General features: G+C 60.5%; 2 protein-coding genes across 9 annotated transcripts; both read right to left on the bottom strand.

Moving 5' to 3' along the window:
• Positions 1–98: 98 nt before the first annotated feature.
• Positions 99–13914, bottom strand: PITPNM1 (phosphatidylinositol transfer protein membrane associated 1). 7 transcript variants are annotated; one of them, XM_035263497.3, is made up of 24 exons: positions 13739–13914; positions 12638–12759; positions 11055–11269; positions 10844–10965; positions 10415–10639; positions 8645–8971; positions 8466–8561; positions 8275–8379; positions 7252–7313; positions 6908–7158; positions 6443–6632; positions 6228–6335; positions 5847–6004; positions 5556–5761; positions 4511–4681; positions 3770–3934; positions 3411–3559; positions 3184–3294; positions 2575–2691; positions 2263–2411; positions 2028–2177; positions 1752–1935; positions 1277–1405; positions 99–628 (listed from the first exon to the last, which is right to left on the bottom strand). In XM_035263497.3, the coding sequence occupies exons 2-24, from the start codon at positions 12713–12715 to the stop codon at positions 365–367; spliced, it is 3732 nt and encodes a 1243-aa protein (XP_035119388.1). In that variant the 5' UTR covers positions 12716–12759; positions 13739–13914; the 3' UTR covers positions 99–364. The 7 variants fall into 7 exon arrangements, with proteins under 7 accessions (XP_035119388.1, XP_009006818.1, XP_035119386.1 ...); XM_009008570.5 differs by having other exon boundaries at positions 8275–8382; XM_035263495.3 differs by having other exon boundaries at positions 8466–8573.
• Positions 13915–15048: 1134 nt separating this feature from the next.
• Positions 15049–16734, bottom strand: CDK2AP2 (cyclin dependent kinase 2 associated protein 2). 2 transcript variants are annotated; one of them, XM_002755588.6, is made up of 4 exons: positions 16573–16734; positions 16164–16261; positions 15937–16069; positions 15049–15573 (listed from the first exon to the last, which is right to left on the bottom strand). In XM_002755588.6, the coding sequence occupies exons 1-4, from the start codon at positions 16652–16654 to the stop codon at positions 15506–15508; spliced, it is 381 nt and encodes a 126-aa protein (XP_002755634.1). In that variant the 5' UTR covers positions 16655–16734; the 3' UTR covers positions 15049–15505. The 2 variants fall into 2 exon arrangements, with proteins under 2 accessions (XP_002755634.1, XP_009006820.1); XM_009008572.4 differs by having other exon boundaries at positions 16431–16734.
• Positions 16735–20306: the final 3572 nt, after the last annotated feature.

The following is a 20306-nucleotide window of genomic DNA, read 5'->3' on the forward strand; positions in this document are numbered from 1 at the left end:
CCCTGGGCGCATGTCGGCCTCTCCGTGCACATTGGTGTCCCCTGTTGAACTGGAAACTGGGCTGGCTGCCCTGTGGTGCCAGGCACAGGGCGAGTGGGTGGGATGCAGGTGGCGTTTATTTTCATGGATTTATACACACTGGAAAAGCCTCTGTGCCTGTGCCCACGCCCTCCTCCCTCACCCCGGTGCTGGGTCCCCTCATGTGAAAGGGAAGTAACACTGAGGGGGCACGCGGAAATGCAGGGTATGGGGTTGGGGGGCCAGCATTGGGGCCAAAAGTTTGGGCCCCCAGCCTCCCACACACAGCCCCTTGGGCCCCTCAGGTGTGTCAATAAATAATCCAGGTCCTGGTGTGGTGTGGGCCTCACTCCTCGCTGTCCAGCTTCAGGCTGATGCTCCGTGCCTTGCCCCTTGCCAGGGTGGTGGGTGGTGTTCCTGGGCCCTCGCGCTCCACCTGGCTGGGGCCCCTGGAGCGAAGCAGCTGGCTCTGTTTGCGCAGGAAGTCCACAGGGGCAGCCACGCCATAGCTGCTCTTGGCCAAGGCAGCCCTCGGGGGTCCAGAGGAGGCATGAGAGTGCGAGCCCGCTTCCAGTTGGCCCAGGTGTGCCACGTAGCCATCTGACAGGAACTGTGGGCACAGGTGGGCAGGGATGAGGGGGTGCCGGCCAGGGGCCCACACGCTGCCCTCCCCGGTCCTCCAGAGGCACCTGAGGCGGGCTGGGGGACTGGTGGCAGGCTCGGCACAGCCTAAGGCAAAGCCTTCTCAATAGGTAGGACCCTGGGCTGGGAGCCAGGGCATCTCAGCTGTGCTCCCACCTCTGCTCTTCTCTGGGCCTCATTCTCCTCATCTGGAAAATGGGTCTTAGTGCAAGCAGCAACCAGTGTTTAGCCAGCACTTGCTTTGTGCCCAGCTCTGCCTGTTGATGTGTAGTAAATGATGTGATCTTTATAAGCTGACATGGGCAGTGCCATGATCATTTCCATTTACAGAAGGGAAACTGAGGCTCAGAAAGGTCAGGCCCTTGCCCAAAGCCATGGCGGAGTGGAAGCAGCGCCCAGGGTTTTCAGTACACTGCAGCATGGGTTGTCCCCTCTGGCCTGCCTGGCAGCCAGTAGCTCAAGCTGCTCCTGGCCCTTGTCCTAGGAGGATCCCAGGTGCCCCAGAGGCTGGTTAGGCCTTTTCACAGCTGTCCCAGAGCAGGTGGTCCCTAAGGCCTGGGACTCAGGCTCCTGCTCCCTGAGGTCCTCCTGTTCCAGGCCTTTGCTTGGCCCTCACCTGGCACTGCGCTTGTAGCTTTCGTACTGCGCGGCCCACGATGTAGGTCTGGCTGGGGGACAGGCCCAGCGCCGCATATACAGCCACATCTTTGGGAGACCCATAACCGGCCACGATGTTCAGTTCTACCTGTGGCAGTAGACGCCAATCAGCAGTCCCAGGGGTGGAGCCATGCAACTGGGGGTGGGGTCTGTTGGGCTTCCCCATATTGTTCTGAGGGTGGGGCCAGGTAGAAGGAGGCGAGGAAAGGTCCCAGTACCAGGGGAACAGGGGCGGGACCAGCTGCGTCTCTCTAGTTGCCCTTAAGTACATGGGGCCCCTCAAACTAGGCGGGCAGGACCATAGGGGCCGCTGCAGTCAGGCAGGGCCTGGGCTGATGGGGTGGGACCAGATGGGCCTCCGCTGGTGGTGGTGGTAGGGGGGGAAGGAGAAGCGGGGGCGGGGTCAGGACCCACAGCCTCCCCAGCCGCCGCACCTCCTGCACCAGGCTCTGCAGAAACATTGCCTTCTGGCGCAGCGGGTCGTGGGTGAGGCCGTCGCAGAAGGAGACGACTCCGTGGGGGAAGTTGTGCTGCGACAGCCAGGCCACCACTCGGTGCTTCTGCATATCTGGCCGGCCCGTGACGTACACGATCAGGTAGCCCGCGTCCTGCCAGTGCCTGCAGGGTGGGGCAGCAGTCAGCTCCGCCGGCCGGGGTTGGGGGCCGGTCACCCCGTTGAGCTGGGTGGTGGTGGCGGTGGCGGCTCCTACCTGACCACATCCACGGCGCCAGCGCGCACCTTGGGGTCGCTGCCCATGATGGAGACGCTGGCGGTGAAGGAGCCGTCGATGCTGAAGACCACGGCCTCCGTGCCGCGGGCAACCACAGTCAGGCAGCATTCGGCATAGGTGTGGTCGCCCCTGTGGCCCACGGGGCGGGGCGTGAGTGGCGCGGGGCGAGTCCTAGCAGAGCCCCCCCCGCAGAGGCCCGGCCAGCCGCGCTCACCTGACCACCATGCGCACCGGGTAGACACCGATGCCCAGCGTGCGCTCTGGGGGAACTGGGAAGGTGAGGCGGCCCGAGCTGTTGGTGACCTCGGTGCCGAAGTGGATCCACTTGCCCGACAGCGGCTGCGTCATGATGTAGACATCCACCTGGAAGGGGGAAGGGGCAGGAGGTCCATGGGCCCCATGTGGAGGAGGGCAGAGGCAGGGCTGTCAGGGATGGGTGGGTCTGGGAGCTCAACGACCAGGGACCTGGAGCTATTCCAAGGACAGGAGGTGGGGCCGCGGGGCCAGGGGGCCTCTGGGTCCTGACCTTCTCTCCTGTGAGCGTGACCACGTCCAGGGGCCCGTACATGAAGCGCCCGCTGAGCAGCTGGGGGCGGCCCTCGCATACCACCGTGTCACTAGCCCGGTGGTTGGAAGTGACGTTCTGTTAGGAGGAGAGGGTGCGAGTCAGCGGCCAGGATAGGATGGGGATGCTCGGGGAAGGAGCAGGTGAGGATCCGCGCACACATCGGAGTTGGGGCCTGAGGCCACAGGGTACTGAGGGGAAAGGGTGAAGGCGGATGGGGGCAGGGAAGGAGGGAAAGGGGAGGCACACTTTCGTGGACCCGGGCCTGAGATCCTGTGCGTGGGCCGTGGCTCCAGGGGCAGGGCCATGACAGGATGGGATGCAGAGGATGAAGCCAGGTGAGGACCAGCGCAGATCCAGACCCCAGACCCCAATGTGTGCAGAGGGCGGGGAGGGGGCGGGGAGACCAGCGGTTCCCAGGGGCGGGGCTGGGGCAATGAGGTGGGGCCAGGACCCCAGGGGCGGGGCAGGACTGGGAGAGAGTTGGGTCGGCAGGGCCCTGAGGGGGCGGGGTGGTAGAGGGAAGAGGCAGGGCTTCGCGGGAGAGGGGGCGAGGGGCAGGGCACTTACCCGGATCTTGACCTGCGTGCGTTTTCGCTGCCATTTCTCCCTGGGGAAGGCAGGGCTGTAGATGGAGGGCTCCTCGCATTCCGCCACCTGTGGCCGCTCCTTCTCGATCACCTGCGAGGGCCAGTGGGCAAGGCCTCGTTGAGGGGAGGGAGGACTACCCCTCCCCAGGCCCACAGTAGTCCATCCTCCTCCCATTCTCATCTCCCATTCCATATTCCCAGGCCCACCTGGCGTAGGATGAACGCCACCACGTCGGCAGACTCCCAGTAGCTGGCGTGGAAGAGGTGGGGCAGAGTGACCGTGGGAAAGGCGGTGAGCGCCTCGGGGCAGTACAGTGAGTAGTCAATCCGCTTGGTCCCCCACCAGCGCTCCAGGACTGCGAGGCCATGGGCAGCGAGTCAGGATGGCCTCCTGCCCGGTACCCATCTGCCTGGGGGCTGGGTGCTCCTCCCTCCCTTTCACCCAGCCTGCTCTTTGCCAAGTCCAGGCTGGGTGCTGGGTGAAAGGGTTTCTCAGCTGGGCTTGAGAGGTGGTATCCAGGCCTCCCCCACCCCCAGGCTGGACTGCCCAGGCCGTCTTAACTTACTCTTAACCACCTCACTGGTGGTGCTGGGGGCGGCTGGTTGGGCTGGGGGCTCAGTGCCTAACTCACTGCCCTTCCAGAAGGCACCGCTAGTAGAGGTGGGTGTTGAGGGCACCAACATCTCCAGCTCCTCCAGAAAGAGGCCGGAGTGCGTCTGCAGCGTGTCGGCTGGGAGAGGGAGGGTGAGCTCAGCAGGGGCCGGCCAGTGGCTCTCCTGTCTTCTCACCTGGGGCTCCCCGCAACTTCACCATCTTCCCTGTGGCCCCTCACGCCAGGACCTGGCTGAAGCTGCACTGTGGCATTCTCTCCCCTCAGCTAGACCAGTGGCTGGCTGCATTCCTGCCAGAATGCCTGTTGCCACTGCCACAAACAGTGCACACCTGTGCCCAACACAGGCCCGCTTGGCCCATGCACTCCTGGGCATGCCCCCTAATACATGCCTGCAGTGCACCCCCACAGACACAGCAGGACACACACACTGGCTGCTCACATAGCAGCGCACCAGCATCATGCTGCCAGGGGCCACCCGAGCTCAGCTAACCCCCGCCACTCGACTTCTGGGCCCAGATGGTGGAAGGATCCTGGGGATCCAGACCCTCACAGGGGAAGGGGCTCCTGGTCCTGGGAGTGGTGGCCTGAGAAGTTTCCCATATTGTGGGAGCTGCCTCATGCCTTCTGCTACCTCCCCCCTCCCTGTGGGTGCCCTCCTCCTCCTCCTCCCCTTTATCTTGTTTGGGGGTATACCCAGCAGCAGGGATGAGCCGTCTCCCAGGGGGAACTTCTGGTAGCGTGGCACAGTCAGTGGGGCGATGGCCTGGAACTGTGGGACCAGCAGGGGCTCGAGGCGTGAGGCGCAGGGGTCAGCCGCATGAAAGAGGTTATAGATCTGCTCACAGGCTGGGCGCATCTGGGCCACTGGGTACCCAGAAGATAGAGAAAGATTGTGGGGTGGAGGTTTCAGCTGGGCACTCTGGGAGGTAGGGGTGTGGGAGCAGCACCCTGATGTCCGGTGTCACCCTGAGCCAGCACTTCCCAAACTGTACTCTCCAGGAAATCAGTAGGGCCCTGCTTAAAGTGAGACGGGGGCAGGGCGTGGTGCCTCATGCCTAGAATCCCAGTACTGTGGGAGGTAGAGGCAGGCTGATCACTTGAGGTCAGGAGTTCGAGACCTGGCCAACATGGCAAAATTCTGCCTCTACTGAATCCCAGCACTGGAAGGCAGAGGTGGGTGGATCACCTGAGGTCAGGAGTTTGAGACCAGCCTGGCCAACATGGTGAAATCCCATCTCTACTAAAAACAAACACTATATAAATTAGCTGGCCATGGTGGCAGGTGCCTGTAATCGCAGCTACTTGGGATGCTGAGGCAGGAGAATCACTTGAACCCGGGAGGTTGGAGGTTGCAGTGAGCCAAGATTGGGCCACTGGCACTCCAGCCCGGTGACAGAGTGAGACTCTGTCTCAAAAAAAAAAAAAAAAAAAGTGCTGAGAAGAGGGCAGAGGCTTCAATTTGCCGTCATGGTCCAGGAGGAAGTGTTTCCTGTGTGCCCACTGGACCCCTTCTCATGCAGAACATTGCTCGGGTGTGAAGCTCCTCCCAGTGGCCTCGGGAGACTCACCCCTGGCGAGTCCCTTCTTTGTGGGCCTCAGGCTCCCCTTCTCTAGCCAGGCCTTTGAGTTAGTACAGTGGGGAAGCTGCCTGTGCTTCGGATGAGTGGGAAGACCGGGGAGGTGGGGAAGGAAGGGGCAGACAGAGACTAGAGGTGCCCCCGCAGCCCCTGGGGCTCACCCTCCAGGGCGGGCATCACAGTTTTGCGCAGAGCCAGCACCAGGCCCAGTGGGGAGCCGAAGAGGAAGAAGCCAGAGACCTTGAAGTCTAGGCGGGCAGCGCTGCTGGGGCCGTCAGGCACCTCGGAAGTGGCAGCAGGTGGGCAGGAGGCTGTGCTTGCCCGCCGGGGCTCCCCAGCGGAGGCGGTTGCTGAGGCTGCCTGAAGGCTGTGGGGGAGGAGGGGTGCTCAGTGCTGCTGCCTCTGTAGTCCAGCATGTGCCCAGGGCAGGAGTGATGGGACAGGGACATCACCTGTTCTGAGAGCCCTCAGGCTCAGGACTGGCCATGTCGCTGGTGATGCGCTGGACAAGCAGGGCTGAGGGTTCTGGGCTGGCCCGACCCAGCCTTTCCATGCCATCTGCCAGGGGGTCCCGCACTGGGCCGACCTCCGGAGAGAGCAGCTCATTGTTCTGGATGGAACAGGGGACAGAAACATCCTCAGGCCTGGGACCATTCGATTTCTAAGTGAGGAGGCTTAAGGATTGGGCAGAGCAGAATTCCGGAGAGGACATGAACTGGTGGAGCAGCAGAGGACCTGCCTGCTGGCAGAGGGGTTGCCATTCCAGGGGGCAAAGACCTAGAGATGGAAAGGGACTCCCCGCTCCTCAAGAGGCTGGGTTTGGCTATACTGACCATGCTCCCACGGCGGCTGCTGCCCCAACTCCCGGTGCCCACGTTGGCACTGTGGCAGAGGGCGTCAAAGCCCAGGATGCCACCAACACCGTCTCCAATCAGCACCACCTGGGTGGGAGCAGAGGCACCATCAGGAGAGGCTTATCCTCACCTAGGGCAGGCTACAGGGTGGGCTGCAGTGGAGGGTAGCAGATGGAATGTCCCTAACCACTGACCTGCCCACAGAAGCCAGTGCCCTCAGGTGAGCGCAGGAAGGCTGAGTAGGCCTGGTTGGTGCGGGTAATGACGGTGGCCACGGCGCCCTGGTAGCGGGAGGATGAGGTGGCCAGCAGCGGCAGGGCAGCCAGTGGAATGTGATCTTGGGAGCGGGACAGACTGTCGCCATCGTGGCTGTAGGGGCTCAGGCTGCAGGAGGAGGCAATGTGGTGGTGGGTGGCGGGCTTCCAGACCCACTCCTGCCGCCCAAGTCCCATGGGCCTGCTGGCAAGCTCTGGCTCTGTGGGTCCTTTGTGGGGAGTATCAGTCCCAAGAGGAAATTGAAATGGAGGCATTCCCCAGAACAGGTCCAGCCATGCAGGTGACTGACCCAGGTGTCTGGCTTCCCGACCCCTTCCCCCATCCCCTGCCCCAAGGCCTCCGTGATCCTAGGAGTTCCCCACCCTTCCACCTGTGGCTAGTACTTGGAGACAAGGGCGTAGGCAGTGGCGCAGATGGGTGGACAGGGCACCAGTCGCAGAGCCACGTGGCCCAAGGCCTCAGGGAAGTGGATTCGGGTGACGGCCTCGAAGGCCGAGCTGAGCGTCTGCACATCCGCCTGCTTGGAGTTGGTGTCTCCCGGGCCTGAGTCCAGGATGTTGCCGCTGTGCAGGATGAGGAAGAGGGCGTGGACTGCGCATGCCTCAGCCCCCAGCTCCCCAGCTCCATCTGGGCCCTGGGGGGCACAGTGGGGTGCCATGGGTGTCACAGCAGTGGCCAGGCCAGTGAGTAGGGGGAGCTTTGACATAGGGTGGCCGACCATACTCGCCTCTGAGTCCCTGGGTGCTTGAGCCCCGTCCTCAATGCCTTTAGCTGCCTCAGCTCCAGGCTCTGTAGTGCAAGGAAAGCAAGTGAGAAGGATGGAGAAGACCATGGGGATTCCCCCATCTGGCACCTCAGGCACCCCAGTTCCAGTGTCTGCCTGAGGCCTCAAGTCGCTGCCTTCCTCTCAGCTTCTCCCACTAACCCTCCCACGTCAGTCTGCATGTCCCGGCCTTTGCTCCGATGGTCCTACTGCAGTCAGAGCCGCCTCTCCACACAATGCCTGTTTGCCTGGCAGACTGCTCAGCCCTACCCTGGCCAACAAAGTTGTCATTAGCCATTAAAGTGGCTATTTAAATTCAAATGAATTAAAATATAATGCATAAAAACTTCAGTTCTTCAGTCACACTAGCCCCATTTTCAGTGCCTGAGAGCCAGTGTGGCTGGTGGCTATCACCATGGGCACCACGGACCTAGAAGTTCTGCTGGACAGCACCCACCCAAGCCGTCCAAAGCCGGCAGAAACACCTCTCCCGTGAAGGTTTAGGGAGTCCAAGTGAATTCCTTCAGTCTTTGTGCTATGTATGAATCTTGACTACATTCTAATCATCCATCTTTCCACTCACCCATCCATCCATCCACCCACCGAACCACCCATCCATTTATCCATCCCCCTACCAAACCATTCATCCCTCCATTTATCCACCCATTCATCAATTTTGTCTATCCATCTATCTACCCATACAACCATCCATCCTCCTACCCACCCACCCATCCATTTCTCCATCCATTCATCCCCCCACCCACTCACCCACCCATCCATCCATACACCCATTCATCCATCCATCCATCCATCCACCCACCCACCTACCCATCCATCTATCCATTCACCCACCCATCATTCATTATTCATCTGTGTATTTAATGAACACCTCTTCAGGTGGACTTTCATCTTAAGATGCCATTAAACTTGTGGCCTGCTGTACGTGGGTGCTGGGGCTGCTGTCCTAGGCGGGATCAGGATCTTTACCTGATGTCCCCTCTGCCTCCATTGGGGAGGCAAAGGCGTCAATGAAGTCATTGGAATTCCATTTGGTCATCTCCTTGGGGAAGACCTCCTCACTGTCCGAGAAGCCTTCTGAGGGGACAGGGGGCTGTGTCATGGGGTGGGAGGAGCTGCTGGGGGACAGCCCCACTGCCAAAAAGGGCCTCAGTGCTGACCGTGGGCATCAAAGAACTCTTCCTCGGAGCTGTTCTCGGAGTCCCGGGCGATGTTCTGCATGCGCCACTCAGACAAGCTCTGGGGAGACACAGCCCCTGCCGGGCCGGCTATGCCTCAGCCTCAGCCCGGGCCCAGCCTGGGGATGGTTGCTCCCCCCATCCCTGTGCCCCAGCCTCACCTCCATGTTGGGATGAGTAGGAGGAACGGGAAGATGAGGACCACTGCTTCCCAAAGCTGGCATCGGGGGAGGCATCCGGGCCAGGGGGGGCCTCAGGCCCATCGGGGGTGCCAGTGTTGCTGGTCCCAGACCGGGCCTCAGTGCTTTGTTTCCCCGGGGGCTGGGCCTCGGGCCCCTCACTGCCTGTGTTGCACTTGGCCATGCGCTGGGCCAGCATTCGAGCAGTCTCTTCTTCCAGTGCCCGGATGTCAGCCATGCTCAGCTCTGTCCACTCGTCCTGCCAGCACCAGGCCTGGCGGTGGGCCCGCAGCATCACCCGACGCAGACCTGCAGGTGCCCAGGCATCAGAACTGTGCCCCTCCCCCTGCTTCCCTGCCACCACAGCCATATGCCCAGCCTTGAGGTTGGGTAATGGCTCCCCTGGGCACACCACCCACCCAGAGCCACGAAGTAGGGCAGGGCCAATGCAGTCCAGGAATGGGAGTGGAAAGTGGGGCGTCTGTCTTCCTGCCTGACTTCCTCCTGCCCACTGCCTTTTCTGTGTCTCTGCACACCCTAACTCTCAGCACTGTCCCCACCCCATCACTCCAGAAGCAGGGGACGGATGCTTGTTCTTGCTTTTGGCTGACTTCCTGTTGACTTCTGAGGAGTTAACAGTTAATGAAGGAATTGTTGGTGGTTAATGAAGTGTTAATCGTTAATGGAAGTGTTGGCTCTCAATGAAGGTTGTAGCGAAAGATGATACCCATTCTGGGATATTTTTATCTTAAGCAGAAGAATAAAGTTAGAAACTCTTAAATATCTAGGAAATAAAGGAATCATGGTTGAATGATAATTATAAACCTCTGCAAGGAGATATATCGGAATCTTTGTAGTGGCTGGCTATATGTGGGTGATTTTAATTTTCTTATTTGTGCTTTTCGGTATTTTTCCAAATGCAAGACAAGGAGGCCACATTATTCTCTAAGCTGAATTTCCTCACCTGTAAGATGGGAATAATCATCGGCATTACCTGGTGGTGGTGTGGGTGTTATGGGAGAGCTTGCACAGGAAGCCGTTAGCGAAGGGTCTGAGTGCTGCGATCACTGTCAGTATCGGCTCTTCAGACCTGACCCAACCTCTTCCTCATTTACCGAAGAGAAATTGAAAGTGCAGAGATGGCCAGTGGCTTGCTGGAGGTACCATGGGGGTCAGTAGTGGGACAGAAGCCAGGCTGCTGGTCTCCCCCACTAGGGACCATCCCTCTGTGTGCAGATGACGTGGGCGCTGAGGCAGGGCTGAGCGGTAGGCATGATGGGGTAAGGTTGAGGGGAGGTGTGGGACTGGGGCTCCTGGACACCAGGGCCAAAGGCTGGAATCCTAGAAACTGGGAGTGGGCCGGAGGGGAGAACCCAGAAAGAAAGACATTGGAGTTACAGCCTCAGCCTGCACTCCTTAGCATGCTGCCAGGTGGAGCTGGTCACCTTCCTGAGAGTCTCTAAGTCTTGCCCAACTCACAGGATGATGATGGTGAGTCTCAGAATCTTAATACAAGCAGCAGCATTTCTGAATGTCAGAGCCAGCATGGACCTTGTAGATCACATTACCAGCTTCCTGCTCTGTGGATGCCCGGCTGGGCCATGAGGCCACCTCTGCCCCAGTGCTCCCTACCGCAAATGGAAATGACGGCTTCTGGCTTCTGTGTCCCCAGTGGATGGGAGCCTCCCTGGCCCTCAACACGGGGTCTGGGGCATGCTGGGTCAGCAGGGCCTCCCGTGGCTGGGTGCTCACCTACATCGTGGATGAACTGCTCGATCTTGGCCTGCATGCCCCAATAGCGGAACTCAACCTTGCACAGCTTATAGGCGCACATAAGGGGCCCCGTCTGCGCCGCTGTCCGCGCCCAGTCATCAGCCAGTGGCCCTCGGCCTGTCTTGACCGAGCGGTACAGCCGGGGGTCCTCTTCTGCTTTGTACTCGCCCGGGGCCACCGCATCCCGCACGATGTCGATGGTGTCTGAGGGAGTTCGGCAAGTATTGAGCAGCGGCAGTCCCTTTGAGCCCCTGCTCCCGGCACCCTCTTGGGACTGGGCAACAGCTCCTGTCCTTTTGCAGATAGGACAGGAAGCCTGGAGAGGGCTGGGACTTCTCAGAGGCTGCCCGATGAGGCAGCCGGGAGCCTGAGAGGGCGCCAGGGTCCCCCCATAGCTCCAGGCCTCACCCAGGATGCGCTGTCTCCTCTCAGCCCCACTCAGGTTGAAGACATTCGGCTGCTGCCCCCCGTCAGGCAGGTAATAGGTCTCAATTTCAATGGAGAATTTCTCCACAAAGGGGCAGGTGTACCTGGGCAAAGGGCATGGGTGAGGCTCACTGCTGTACTCACCAGGGCTGCTCCCCTCCGGCCCCGGACCATGCCCGCCTCACCCGCTCACCGGGTTCGAGTGTAGGGGTAGGCGTTCCAAGATTCCTCTTCTACCTGCAGGGCAGCCTTGGGCAGCAGTGCCCGGAACCAGCCTGGGATGTGGGAGCCCACGTGGTACACCTTATGTGTGTACTGCCCGCTGCCCCCGGGCCCATCTGTGTAGGGCCGGTTGGCCAGGATCTCCACGCCGCTGCCCTCACCACTAGACTCTTCCCGGCTCTTTTTCTGTGGCCCAAGGCAAAGCAGAACAGGGAGCTCAGCCCCAGTTCAGCATCTGGGACCCCCAGTTCAGCCTGGTGCTCTGCATAGCTCTGGGGCCCAGGTCCCAGCCTTTTCGACTCCCTGAAATCAGACCCGCCCCACCGAAGCTCCCTGGGATCAGAATCACAGACGCTGCCCTGTCCGCATGGGCTCTGCAACCCAGCACTCAACTCAGTCATGCAAGTATTCATTCAGTGTCTGCTCACTCCCAGCGGTGTTTGGGATTATAGCAATTGAGCTATATTGATGAGTAGAACAAAGACCCCTCTCCTTGTGGAACTTACATTCTAGTGGAAGGAGATACACGAAAGGAAAAATCAAATTATATGGTGTGTTAGAAGGTATTAAGTGCTGTGGGAAAAGGAAGCCTAGTGGGGCATGGGTGATCAGGGTTGGGGGCTGCAGTTTTGATCAGATAGTCAGGGAAGGCCTTGCTAAGAACATAATGCGACTATGGCTTGAACACGACTTTAAGGAGGTGAGGTGGGAGGGAGCTCTCAGGGCAGAGGAAGCCAGTGCAGCCTTCAGGTGGGAGCACATCCTGCATGTGCTCAACGGTGGCAAGGAGGCTGGGCTGGCTGGCAAGAGAGAAGGGACAAGGAGAGGAAAAGGGGTCTCCAGTTCTCAGAGGCCCTGCCCCTGCCCCCTCCCTCTCTGGAAGGCCGTAGCTGCCTCCGAATCCCAGCTTCTGCCACACCCCTCATAGCTTGAGAGCCCCCAAATCCTGCCTTCTATCACTGTTGGCCTTCTCAACCCCGAGGTGGCATCCAGGCCCCCTTGCTTTATGAGACTCTGGTCCTGCTGTGCTGGGGACAGATCTGGAGCGGACTCTGAGACACTGCACCAACCTGGCCACCGCTGAAGGCCTGCCCTGGCCCATTCTTCTCACTGCCCAAGCCCAGAGTCCCCTTGCCCTCTAGTCCTTGCTGCCCTGTCTCTGCCCCAGGTTTGGCGCCTGGTCCTTACCACATCTCCCTGACCTCCAGGTGTGGCCGGGACCCTGCACCTCTCCAGACCCCCTCGCACCCTCGTCTGCCGCAGAGGCCCCCCTCCTCATTCTTGCCGCCTCCTGGGCGCTTTTTCCTTCCCCGATGGGATTACAGATCCTCAGGAAGATTACAGGAGATCAGAGGAGGGCTGGGCACTTGGCCGGTGGGAAGCGTCACTCGGCCCTCCTGCCCTTCTACCCACAGTCCTTCCCCATCCCTGCATCTGAAAGGGGGCCTCTCTCACCTCCTCCAGGCTCCCAGTGGGTCCCAGCCCTGGGGCAGGGCTGGCGGGGTTGGTAGGGTTCCACCCCTTGCCCAGGCGCCCTCTCCCCGCGGCCCTCACCTGGATCATGTAGAGCTGGGCCACCTGGTACTCGTCCAGGCTCATGGGCAGCAGAATGTGGTATTCCTTGATGAGCATCCTGAAGGCGCTCGGCGGGCCGCGCGCGGCCTCCACTCCAGCTCCTGGCGCAGGGCACGGCGCGGCCGTCAGTGCCGAGAGGCGGCGCGCGGTCCCGAGCCCAGCGCGCCCGCCGAGGGGCTCGGGACACGGGACCCCATGCCCGGGCCCGCCGCGGGGAAGGCAGAGGCGAGCCCAGCGCCACCGCCCGCTCCGCCGGGGCCCGGAGCCGCAGCGAGGCTGAGCGCTGACCTCTTTTTCGCGCAGCCCCCGCCCCCCGCCCGCCCGTCGCCAAGGCAACCGCGCGCTGACGCGGGCCCCCCGGAGCGCCAGGCTCCGGCCGGCTGGCGGGAGGGCCACCTCGCCTCTCCCGCTGCAGCCGTGTCTTAATCCTGGGAAACGGCATCCCTCGGGGGCGCGCCCCCGGAGCCCCGGGGCCCCTCCTTCCGGGCCCGCCTTCCACGAGCCGCCCCTCGGAGACCCGCCCCCTGCATCCCCTTCCCGGAGGAGTCGACAGGGTCCCGGGTCCCCCACTCTCGGACGTTCACCTAGAACCTTGTTCCCCGGGTGTCTCTGCGCGGAGTGGCCCCGTGCGCCCAGCATCTCTGCCAGGTTCCCCCACGCCCTGCATCCGAAGCTACCTTCCGGGACCAGGAATCCCCTCTGCCCCCCAAATCTGTCTTCCTCACCATCGAGGGCAGCCGGGTCCTCGACCTCCCCCTCCCAGCATCCTTCATGCACCCCCGGCCCTTGCCGGCTTTCCGCGCGCCTAGGCAGCCACCCCGTCCTCCTCCCAGGCGGTGACTTCTCCTCAGGCTGAGGTCAGAGTGGCTCCACTTGGTATCCCACGAGCCCTGGCCCTGGAGACCTGCTCCGCCCACCCGTACCCCGGGCTGGCACCACGGTTCCGCTGCAGGCACCCCTCCATCCCCCACTCGCACCCTGCGAGCAAGCTAGAGGCCCCGTTGTCCCCACTTCCCTCTGCTCTCCGGCCTCCCGGTCCCCTGCCGCGCTCTTGGCCCGCCTGCCGACGTCCCGGCTCACCTCTAGCTTGAGGCGGGCGCCCCTCACCCAGCCCGGGCAGGGCCAGCCGGCCCGTGGGTCGGAGCCCGGAGCGCCCCCAGCCCGGGCCTCGGGTTCCAGCGGTGGCCGGACCCTCCCGAGGCGCAGTGCCGGCCCATGGCCCCGACCTTCCTCTCGATCCGCCCGCCGGCGCCCCTGCTGTCCCTCCCCGCCGCCCGCCGCGTCACTGCGGCCGCCCCGCCCCCTTCCTGGGCCCGGCCTGGCCCTCCCCACCCCGGCGGGGTCCGGGCAGCCCCGCCTGCAGCGGAGGCAGGGAGACAGACCCCTGCCTTCCTTCCCCTGGGAAGTGGGGAAGAGGCATTGCCTAAATTCTGTTTAGTCCCTTAGTCCCTCTGTTTTGTTTGGGGTCCCTAAAGACTGGTAGGTCCTATCTCCACCCTGGTCCGGCCCTCCTGTGTGCAGTGAAGGGGTGGAGTTTGATATGGGGGGGCGTGTCCCAGGCCCACTCTCCTCTCCTCACCCTCTGCAGTCCTTGGACCTGGGACCCAGGGTAGAGGAAATGCCTCCCCACCAAAGTCTAGGCAGACGCTCGTGGCTCTGATGTGCCTCCACCTAGGGCTGACCTCCAGGGCCCCCGGGCCTCTACACCCAGCTACACACCCAGGCAGAAGCGGGCTGTCACTCTGAGTGGCTGGGCTAGCCACTGCGTGGTGCCACAAAGCCTCCCCCACCTCTGCCTTCCGGGTCCACAAGTCTGGCGAGCCAGCCACCCGGAGTCTGGGCAAAGGGCGAGGCACCCTAAGGAACCCCAAGGCTGGGCTCCTGGGATCACGCCCAGCCTGCTACAGGTGCTGCGGCGGTGACGGCAGCACCCGCCAGCCTCTCTGCTTGACTCTGAGGCCAGTGCTGGAAGCAGCAGTGTGCATTCTCTCTGCGGTGTCAGAGACCTTCAGGGCTGATTCAGAGGCTGGGGTGTTGTCAGGGCATTAGGGAGTGTAAGGGAGTGGCTTACGTGAACTGGCATTTCCACGCTGCCAGGCATCACTGCCAATCCAGAGGAAGTGCCCTCCAGGCCCAGGCTGCCCACAGCGCAAAGGGCTGTGGAAGCAGCCAGGCCCTGCTCTGCCCCCTGGTGGCACCACAGGAAGGCCCAGGGCTCTCAGCACCAGGGCTGGGGCAGGAGAGGGCCTGGGTCCCACAGGAGGCCTGTGGCCCACAGAGGCAAGTCAAACCCCATTCAGTCACACCCTCCCCACCCCTAGTCTCCTCTTCCTTCTCTGCCTGGCCCACCCAGGCTTAACTGAAGAACCAGACCCAGAAAGGCTCAGAGCTGACAGCACAACTCCAAATCATCTTTTATTAATATAAAAAGGGCATATTTAGCAAAAGACACACAGAGAAAAGAGTCACTATGGCCCAGGACACAAGGCAAGCAGGTGCCAGGCCTGAGCCCCTGCTGGGAGAGAGGGAGGCTCGGGACGAAGTGGGAGAAGTGCTGGGAGGGGCTGAGCAGTGGGGGCCACAGAAAGTTCCGGTGGGCAACACTGTCGGCAGGTCATGGGCGCGACTCACAGGGACCTCGCTGCTAAACTCTTGTTGTGGGGGGGGTCGTTCTTAGTGCTGCCACCTGGAGTGAGAGCCACCCTTTGGTTCCTGGAGGGCACCCACCAAAGGACACAGGACAGGAAGCCCAGGATGGTTAGTGCAACTCGGGATGATGGCCAGGGAGAAGCGGGTGCTCTGCAGTGGCCGGGAAAGGTCCAGACGCTGAGGCCGAGAGGCTTCCTGTTACGTGCGGGCGTTCCGCTCTGTCTCTGCCAGGCACTCTCTGACTAGGGCCCGGGCATGGATGATACCTGGGGGTAGGGTGGGGTCTCAGCAACCCTCCATAGCCCCACCTCCGCCCTCCAGAGGACCACCACTGCCTCCCCACTCCCTTTCCTTTCGGCAAGAGAAATTCAAATCTAATAATGGCGAGATGAGATTAGAGGTTTGGCTAATCCTCAAGGTGGCCCTGTTGAAATACAAATTCCCAGGCTCTTCCCTGGAAACGGACTCAATTTCAATTCAAAATACCTCTCTGCATAGTAATACTGGCCCTAGTCTAGGCGTCGCTCGGGTGGCCTCCAGATGTCCTTACTTCCCTAATGAAGGATAGTGCAGTGTCGGCTTCCTGAGCAGGGGAGCAGGGCAGGGCAGGGCGGCCTGGCCTCACTTACCTCTCTTCAGGCGCTCCATGGCACTCTTGCTGCCAGCATAGGTGGGCCGGATCTCTTTGCCCATCTCCTCTATGACGGACAGCAGGTCCGTGTAGGTGCTCTGGGAGCCCTGGGCGCCGGGTGGCTTCATCGCCTATGTCAAAAGAGAACAGGGCAGTGAGCTCAGGCACCTGGCAGGGAAGGAAACTCCAGTCCCCATCCATAAGCAAGGCTTTGGCCCCACTCACCTGCACATAGCCCATGGAAGGCGGTCCAAAGTCGTTAAACAGCGGTCTGAAAGGGGCGGCGGCTCCTGGCACTGAGCCCGACGGCGACGGCACGCTTCCTGCAGCAACAGGCGCGAGTAAGAGGTCAGCGCTGGGCAGGGACGCGCCTCCCTGCTTTTCCAAGCCCAGGACCGCGTTCGCCCGATTCCCTCCAAAGGATGCTTCATTCCATGCTGATTAACTTCAGGGACAAATCCCTCCCCCTGAGCTCCACCTACAAGCCCTTACATGACCACGCCCATTTCACAGGCCAGCAAACTGAGGCTCAGCGAGGGGTAGGCGGCAGGCCCAGTATTGCAGAACTCAGGCCGTCTTCTCTTCGAGACCTCGACCGCCCGGCAGGCGAGCAGGGGTGGAGCTGGATCCTCACCTGTAGGGACCGGGGTGCCCGGCCCAGGGGTGCTGGAGCCAGGGGTGCTGCTGGGGGCGGGGGCGATGGGTTTGTAGGACATCCCCAACTCCTGGGCGCGGCGGACGCCAGCCAGCCGCTCCTCGGGGGTTGGCCGCCGGGCCGCTCAGCCGCGCTCTGATTGGCAAGCGGGCTGCACGCCTCTGGTAAATAGAGGTCTGGCCGGAAGGGCGAGCGGGCTCGAATGCTCCCTCACTCCCGATTGGCGCCTGAAGATGTCACTCGAGCCTCCTTATTGGACGAGACCTGCCCCAGCAGGTCGCAACCGCCACCGATTGGTCTCCGCCTTCCGGACCTCGCACCTGTCTGCTCCGGATTGGGCGGTGGCTGCCGCCCTCTGCAATTGGCGAGTTCGCCGCCCGGGCCGGCGCGCTCTCAATCCGATTAGTCCCCAGGCCTTAGAGGCGGGGCCTCGAGGCCCCGGACCCCGGGCTGGGCCGCCGGTTCGCGCCGAGGGGTCTTCCCGGACGCGGGCGCTACCCTCGCGCTTCACTCGCGCTGCTTCAGACGTCGGCTCTGCTCTGCCCAGTTTCGGCCCAGCAGGGGTTGCTGTCGCCGCTGCCGTCGCTTCTGTCGCCGCCGCTGTGCGTCCCTATCCGCTCCTGGGGCCGAAGGACGCAGAGCTTTGACGTCCCGAGCCCCGCGCCCCACCCCGTGCGCTTTTACGTCACCTTTCACCGGTTCAACACCCTCTCCCCGATCTGCGCATGCGTCCGCCCGAGGCCTGCGTTTGTTCCCATGGCAACAGGCCCTACTTCAGTGCCGCCACGCGCAGCTCTTCCTGTGGCTTGGCTGGTCGTCAGGTCCAAGGGCGACCTCAAAGACCCCTTTGCCCGCACCCCCAAGGCCCCGCGCCGCCGCCTCAGCTGGTGTCAATGGCCGTAGGGCAAACCTGCGAGATTACTGTGTGGCGGGCCGGTACCAAACTGATCAAGAGCACGGTCTGGAGCCAACCGCCTGGGTTTGAATCTCAGCACCACCCCCACTGGCGATTTCCCCCAGGCAAGTGTCTCGCCTCAGTATGCCTCAGTTTTCCCATCCGTAAAATGGGGAAAATGACGATCTCATTGGGTTGTTGTGTGGATTAAGTGAATGTCATAAAGTGCTTGTTGTTTCATTCCCCGCCTTCCTGTCCCACTCCAGGGCCCCCATACCTTTCCATTCCACCACTCAGACGCCTCCCCTCAAATCTCACTCCCCACAAACTTAAGACTTCAAACCCTCATCCACTCACTAACCCTTTCTCCCAGGCTCCTTCCCCAAGCTCAAACTTCTCTGGCCTTACGTACCTTCATGGTCCCAGCTTTGTAGATCTTCATCTCCAGGACAGTCGTTCATTCATTCATCCATCCAACAAACATGTTCTGGCCCGTGTTGGCTCACGCCTGTAATCCCAGCACTTCGGGAGGTGGAGGTGGGCTGATTGAGGTCAGGAGTTCGGCCCGGAGAGGTGGCTCACGCCTGTAATCCCAGAATTGTGGGCCGAGGAGGGTGGATCACGAGGTCAAGACATTGAGACCATCCTGGCCAACATTGGTGAAACCCCTTGTCTACTAAAAATACAAAAAATTAGCTGGGTGTGGTGGCGTGCGCCTGTAGTCCCAGCTACTCGGGAGGCTAAGGCAGGAGAATTGCTTGAACCCAGGAGGTGGAGGTTGCAGTGAGCCGAAATCGCGCCACTGGACTCCAGCCTGGCGCCTGGCGAAAGAGCAAGACTCCGTCTCAAAAAAAAAAAAAAAAAAAAAAGAGGTCAGGAGCTTGAGACCAGTCTGGCCAACATGGTGAAATACAAAAGTTAGCTGGGTGTGGTCGCTGGCACCTGTAATCCCAGCTACTTGGAAGGCTGAGGCAGGAGAATCATTTGAACCAGGAGGCAGAGGTTGCAGTGAGGCAGACGTTGCAGTGAGCCAAGATCGCACCATTGCACTCCAGCCTGGGCATCAGCGCGAGACTCCGTCTCACAAACAAAACAAAAAAAACCATGTTCTAACTCCCTTGACTCCCTCCTCCGTCCCACATCTTGTGCCGAGCGCTGAGGTTACAGAAATGAACTGGCCATGGCCTCTGTACTCAAGGAGGTCTTATTCTCTGAGACAGACAGGGAAGCAACATCTTCCTTACACTGCAGTGAGACAGTGGCCACAGGGGAGACGCGGACAGGGTGTACTGGAACAGAGAGAGTGTCTGCGGGGTGTCATCACAGAAATCTTTCCAGAGCAGGTAGCACTTGAGTGGGTGGGGGCAGAAGTGGAGGTGGAGGGAGCAGTCCAGGTAGAGGGCCTGCCATGTGCAAAACCTTGGGAAACGGGAGAGCACGACATGTGTTTAAGAAGCGGCGATTTATTTTTTTGTTTTGTTTTTGTTTTTTTGAGACGGAGTCTTACCAGGTTGGAGCCCAGTGACGCAGTCTTCGATAACTGCAACCTCCGCCTCCCGGGTTCAAGCGATTCTTCCGCCTCAACCTCCCAAGTAGCTGGGACAACAGGCGCATGCCAAACACGCGGCTAATTTTTGTATTTTTAGTAGAGACGGGGTTTCACCATGTTGGCCAAGATGGTCTCGATCTCTTGACCTTGTGATCCACCTGCCTCGGCCTCCCAAAGTGCTGGGATTACAGGCGTGAGCCACCGCGCCCGGCCTGTTTGTTTGTTTTTGTTTTTTCTGCTGGAGAGTTCATTGGGGGGTGGGGGTGGAGCCGTGGAAATAACCACAGGGGCAGGAGGGGACCTTAGGTGACCTGGATGTAAGGAAGCTGAGTTGACCACAGAGTCCAGTGCTTCCCTAACTCCGGCCATCAGAAAAACACCACCGGTCTTGCCATCTGTTGAATATTTCCTTTGGAGTAACAAACTTTAAAAAATCTTAGATAGGTGGCTCAAGCCTGTAATCCCAGCACTTTGGGAGGCCGAGGTGGGTGGATCACGAGGTCAAGAGATCGAGACCATCCTGGTCAACATGGTGAAACCCCGTCTCTACTAAAAATACAAAAAATTAGCTGGGCATGGTGGCGCGTGCCTGTAATCCCAGCTACTCGGGAGGCTGAGGCAGGAGAATTGCCTGAACCCAGGAGGCGGAGGTTGCGGTGAGCCGAGATCGTGCCATTGCACTCCAGCCTGGGTAAGGAGCGAAAACTCTGTCTCAAAAAAAAAAAAAAAATCTTAGATAGGAAAAGAAATAATGTCCATTCAATTGTGTACTCACCATTTATAGTTTCGAATACATATTCAGATCCAGCTACCGTTAAGAAGAAAAGGTACTGATCAGGTCACTCGAGGGCTTACGCTCCCTGTGGTGGCACTGAGGGTGCGCTCTCAAGAAATCTGTGGATAGTAGGTGAAGAGGAGCCACGGAGGGTTATGCCTCCTTTGGGCACCACCAAGCGCCCACTCCTTCTGTCACAGGAAAGGGGTCCTGAGGGAGAACTGTGGGGATCGCTCCCATGTGAGGCCCCTGGGAAATGGGCCTCGCCATATGGTGAGCTTGAGCCCGGACCAGATCTCCAGTTTGGGGAGTCGAGCTGAGGGAAAGCAGGAACTGAGAGAGGGACTATGCTATTCAAAATAATTAACAGACATTACTTTATGGATATGAGGACTTGGGAGGAGTTGTGTCCACTTTCGGTTCCTTATGGTTTATTGCTTCATTGTGTTCATTTTTGGATCCTTGCTACATTTGTTGTAAAATATTAACTTCAG

The sequence above is a fragment of the Callithrix jacchus genome, chromosome 10, assembly GCF_049354715.1.
Source record: "Callithrix jacchus isolate 240 chromosome 10, calJac240_pri, whole genome shotgun sequence".
NCBI classification, from domain to species: Eukaryota; Metazoa; Chordata; class Mammalia; order Primates; family Cebidae; genus Callithrix; species Callithrix jacchus.

Coding starts and splice junctions, on each gene's coding strand:
- PITPNM1 (XM_009008569.5), bottom strand. CDS start 12,715: ATGCTCATCAAGGAATACCACATTCTGCTGCCCATGAGCCTGGACGAG. Junction 3,560..3,769: donor CACCAGTGAGGTGGTTAAGA/GTAAGTTAAGAC, acceptor ATGGCCTCGCAG/TCCTGGAGCGCTGGTGGGGG. Junction 2,692..3,183: donor GCACGCAGGTCAAGATCCGG/GTAAGTGCCCTG, acceptor TCCTCCTAACAG/AACGTCACTTCCAACCACCG.
- CDK2AP2 (XM_002755588.6), bottom strand. CDS start 16,654: ATGTCCTACAAACCCATCGCCCCCGCCCCCAGCAGCACCCCTGGCTCC. Junction 16,262..16,572: donor GGGCACCCCGGTCCCTACAG/GTGAGGATCCAG, acceptor CTGTTGCTGCAG/GAAGCGTGCCGTCGCCGTCG. Junction 15,574..15,936: donor CATGGAGCGCCTGAAGAGAG/GTAAGTGAGGCC, acceptor CCCTACCCCCAG/GTATCATCCATGCCCGGGCC.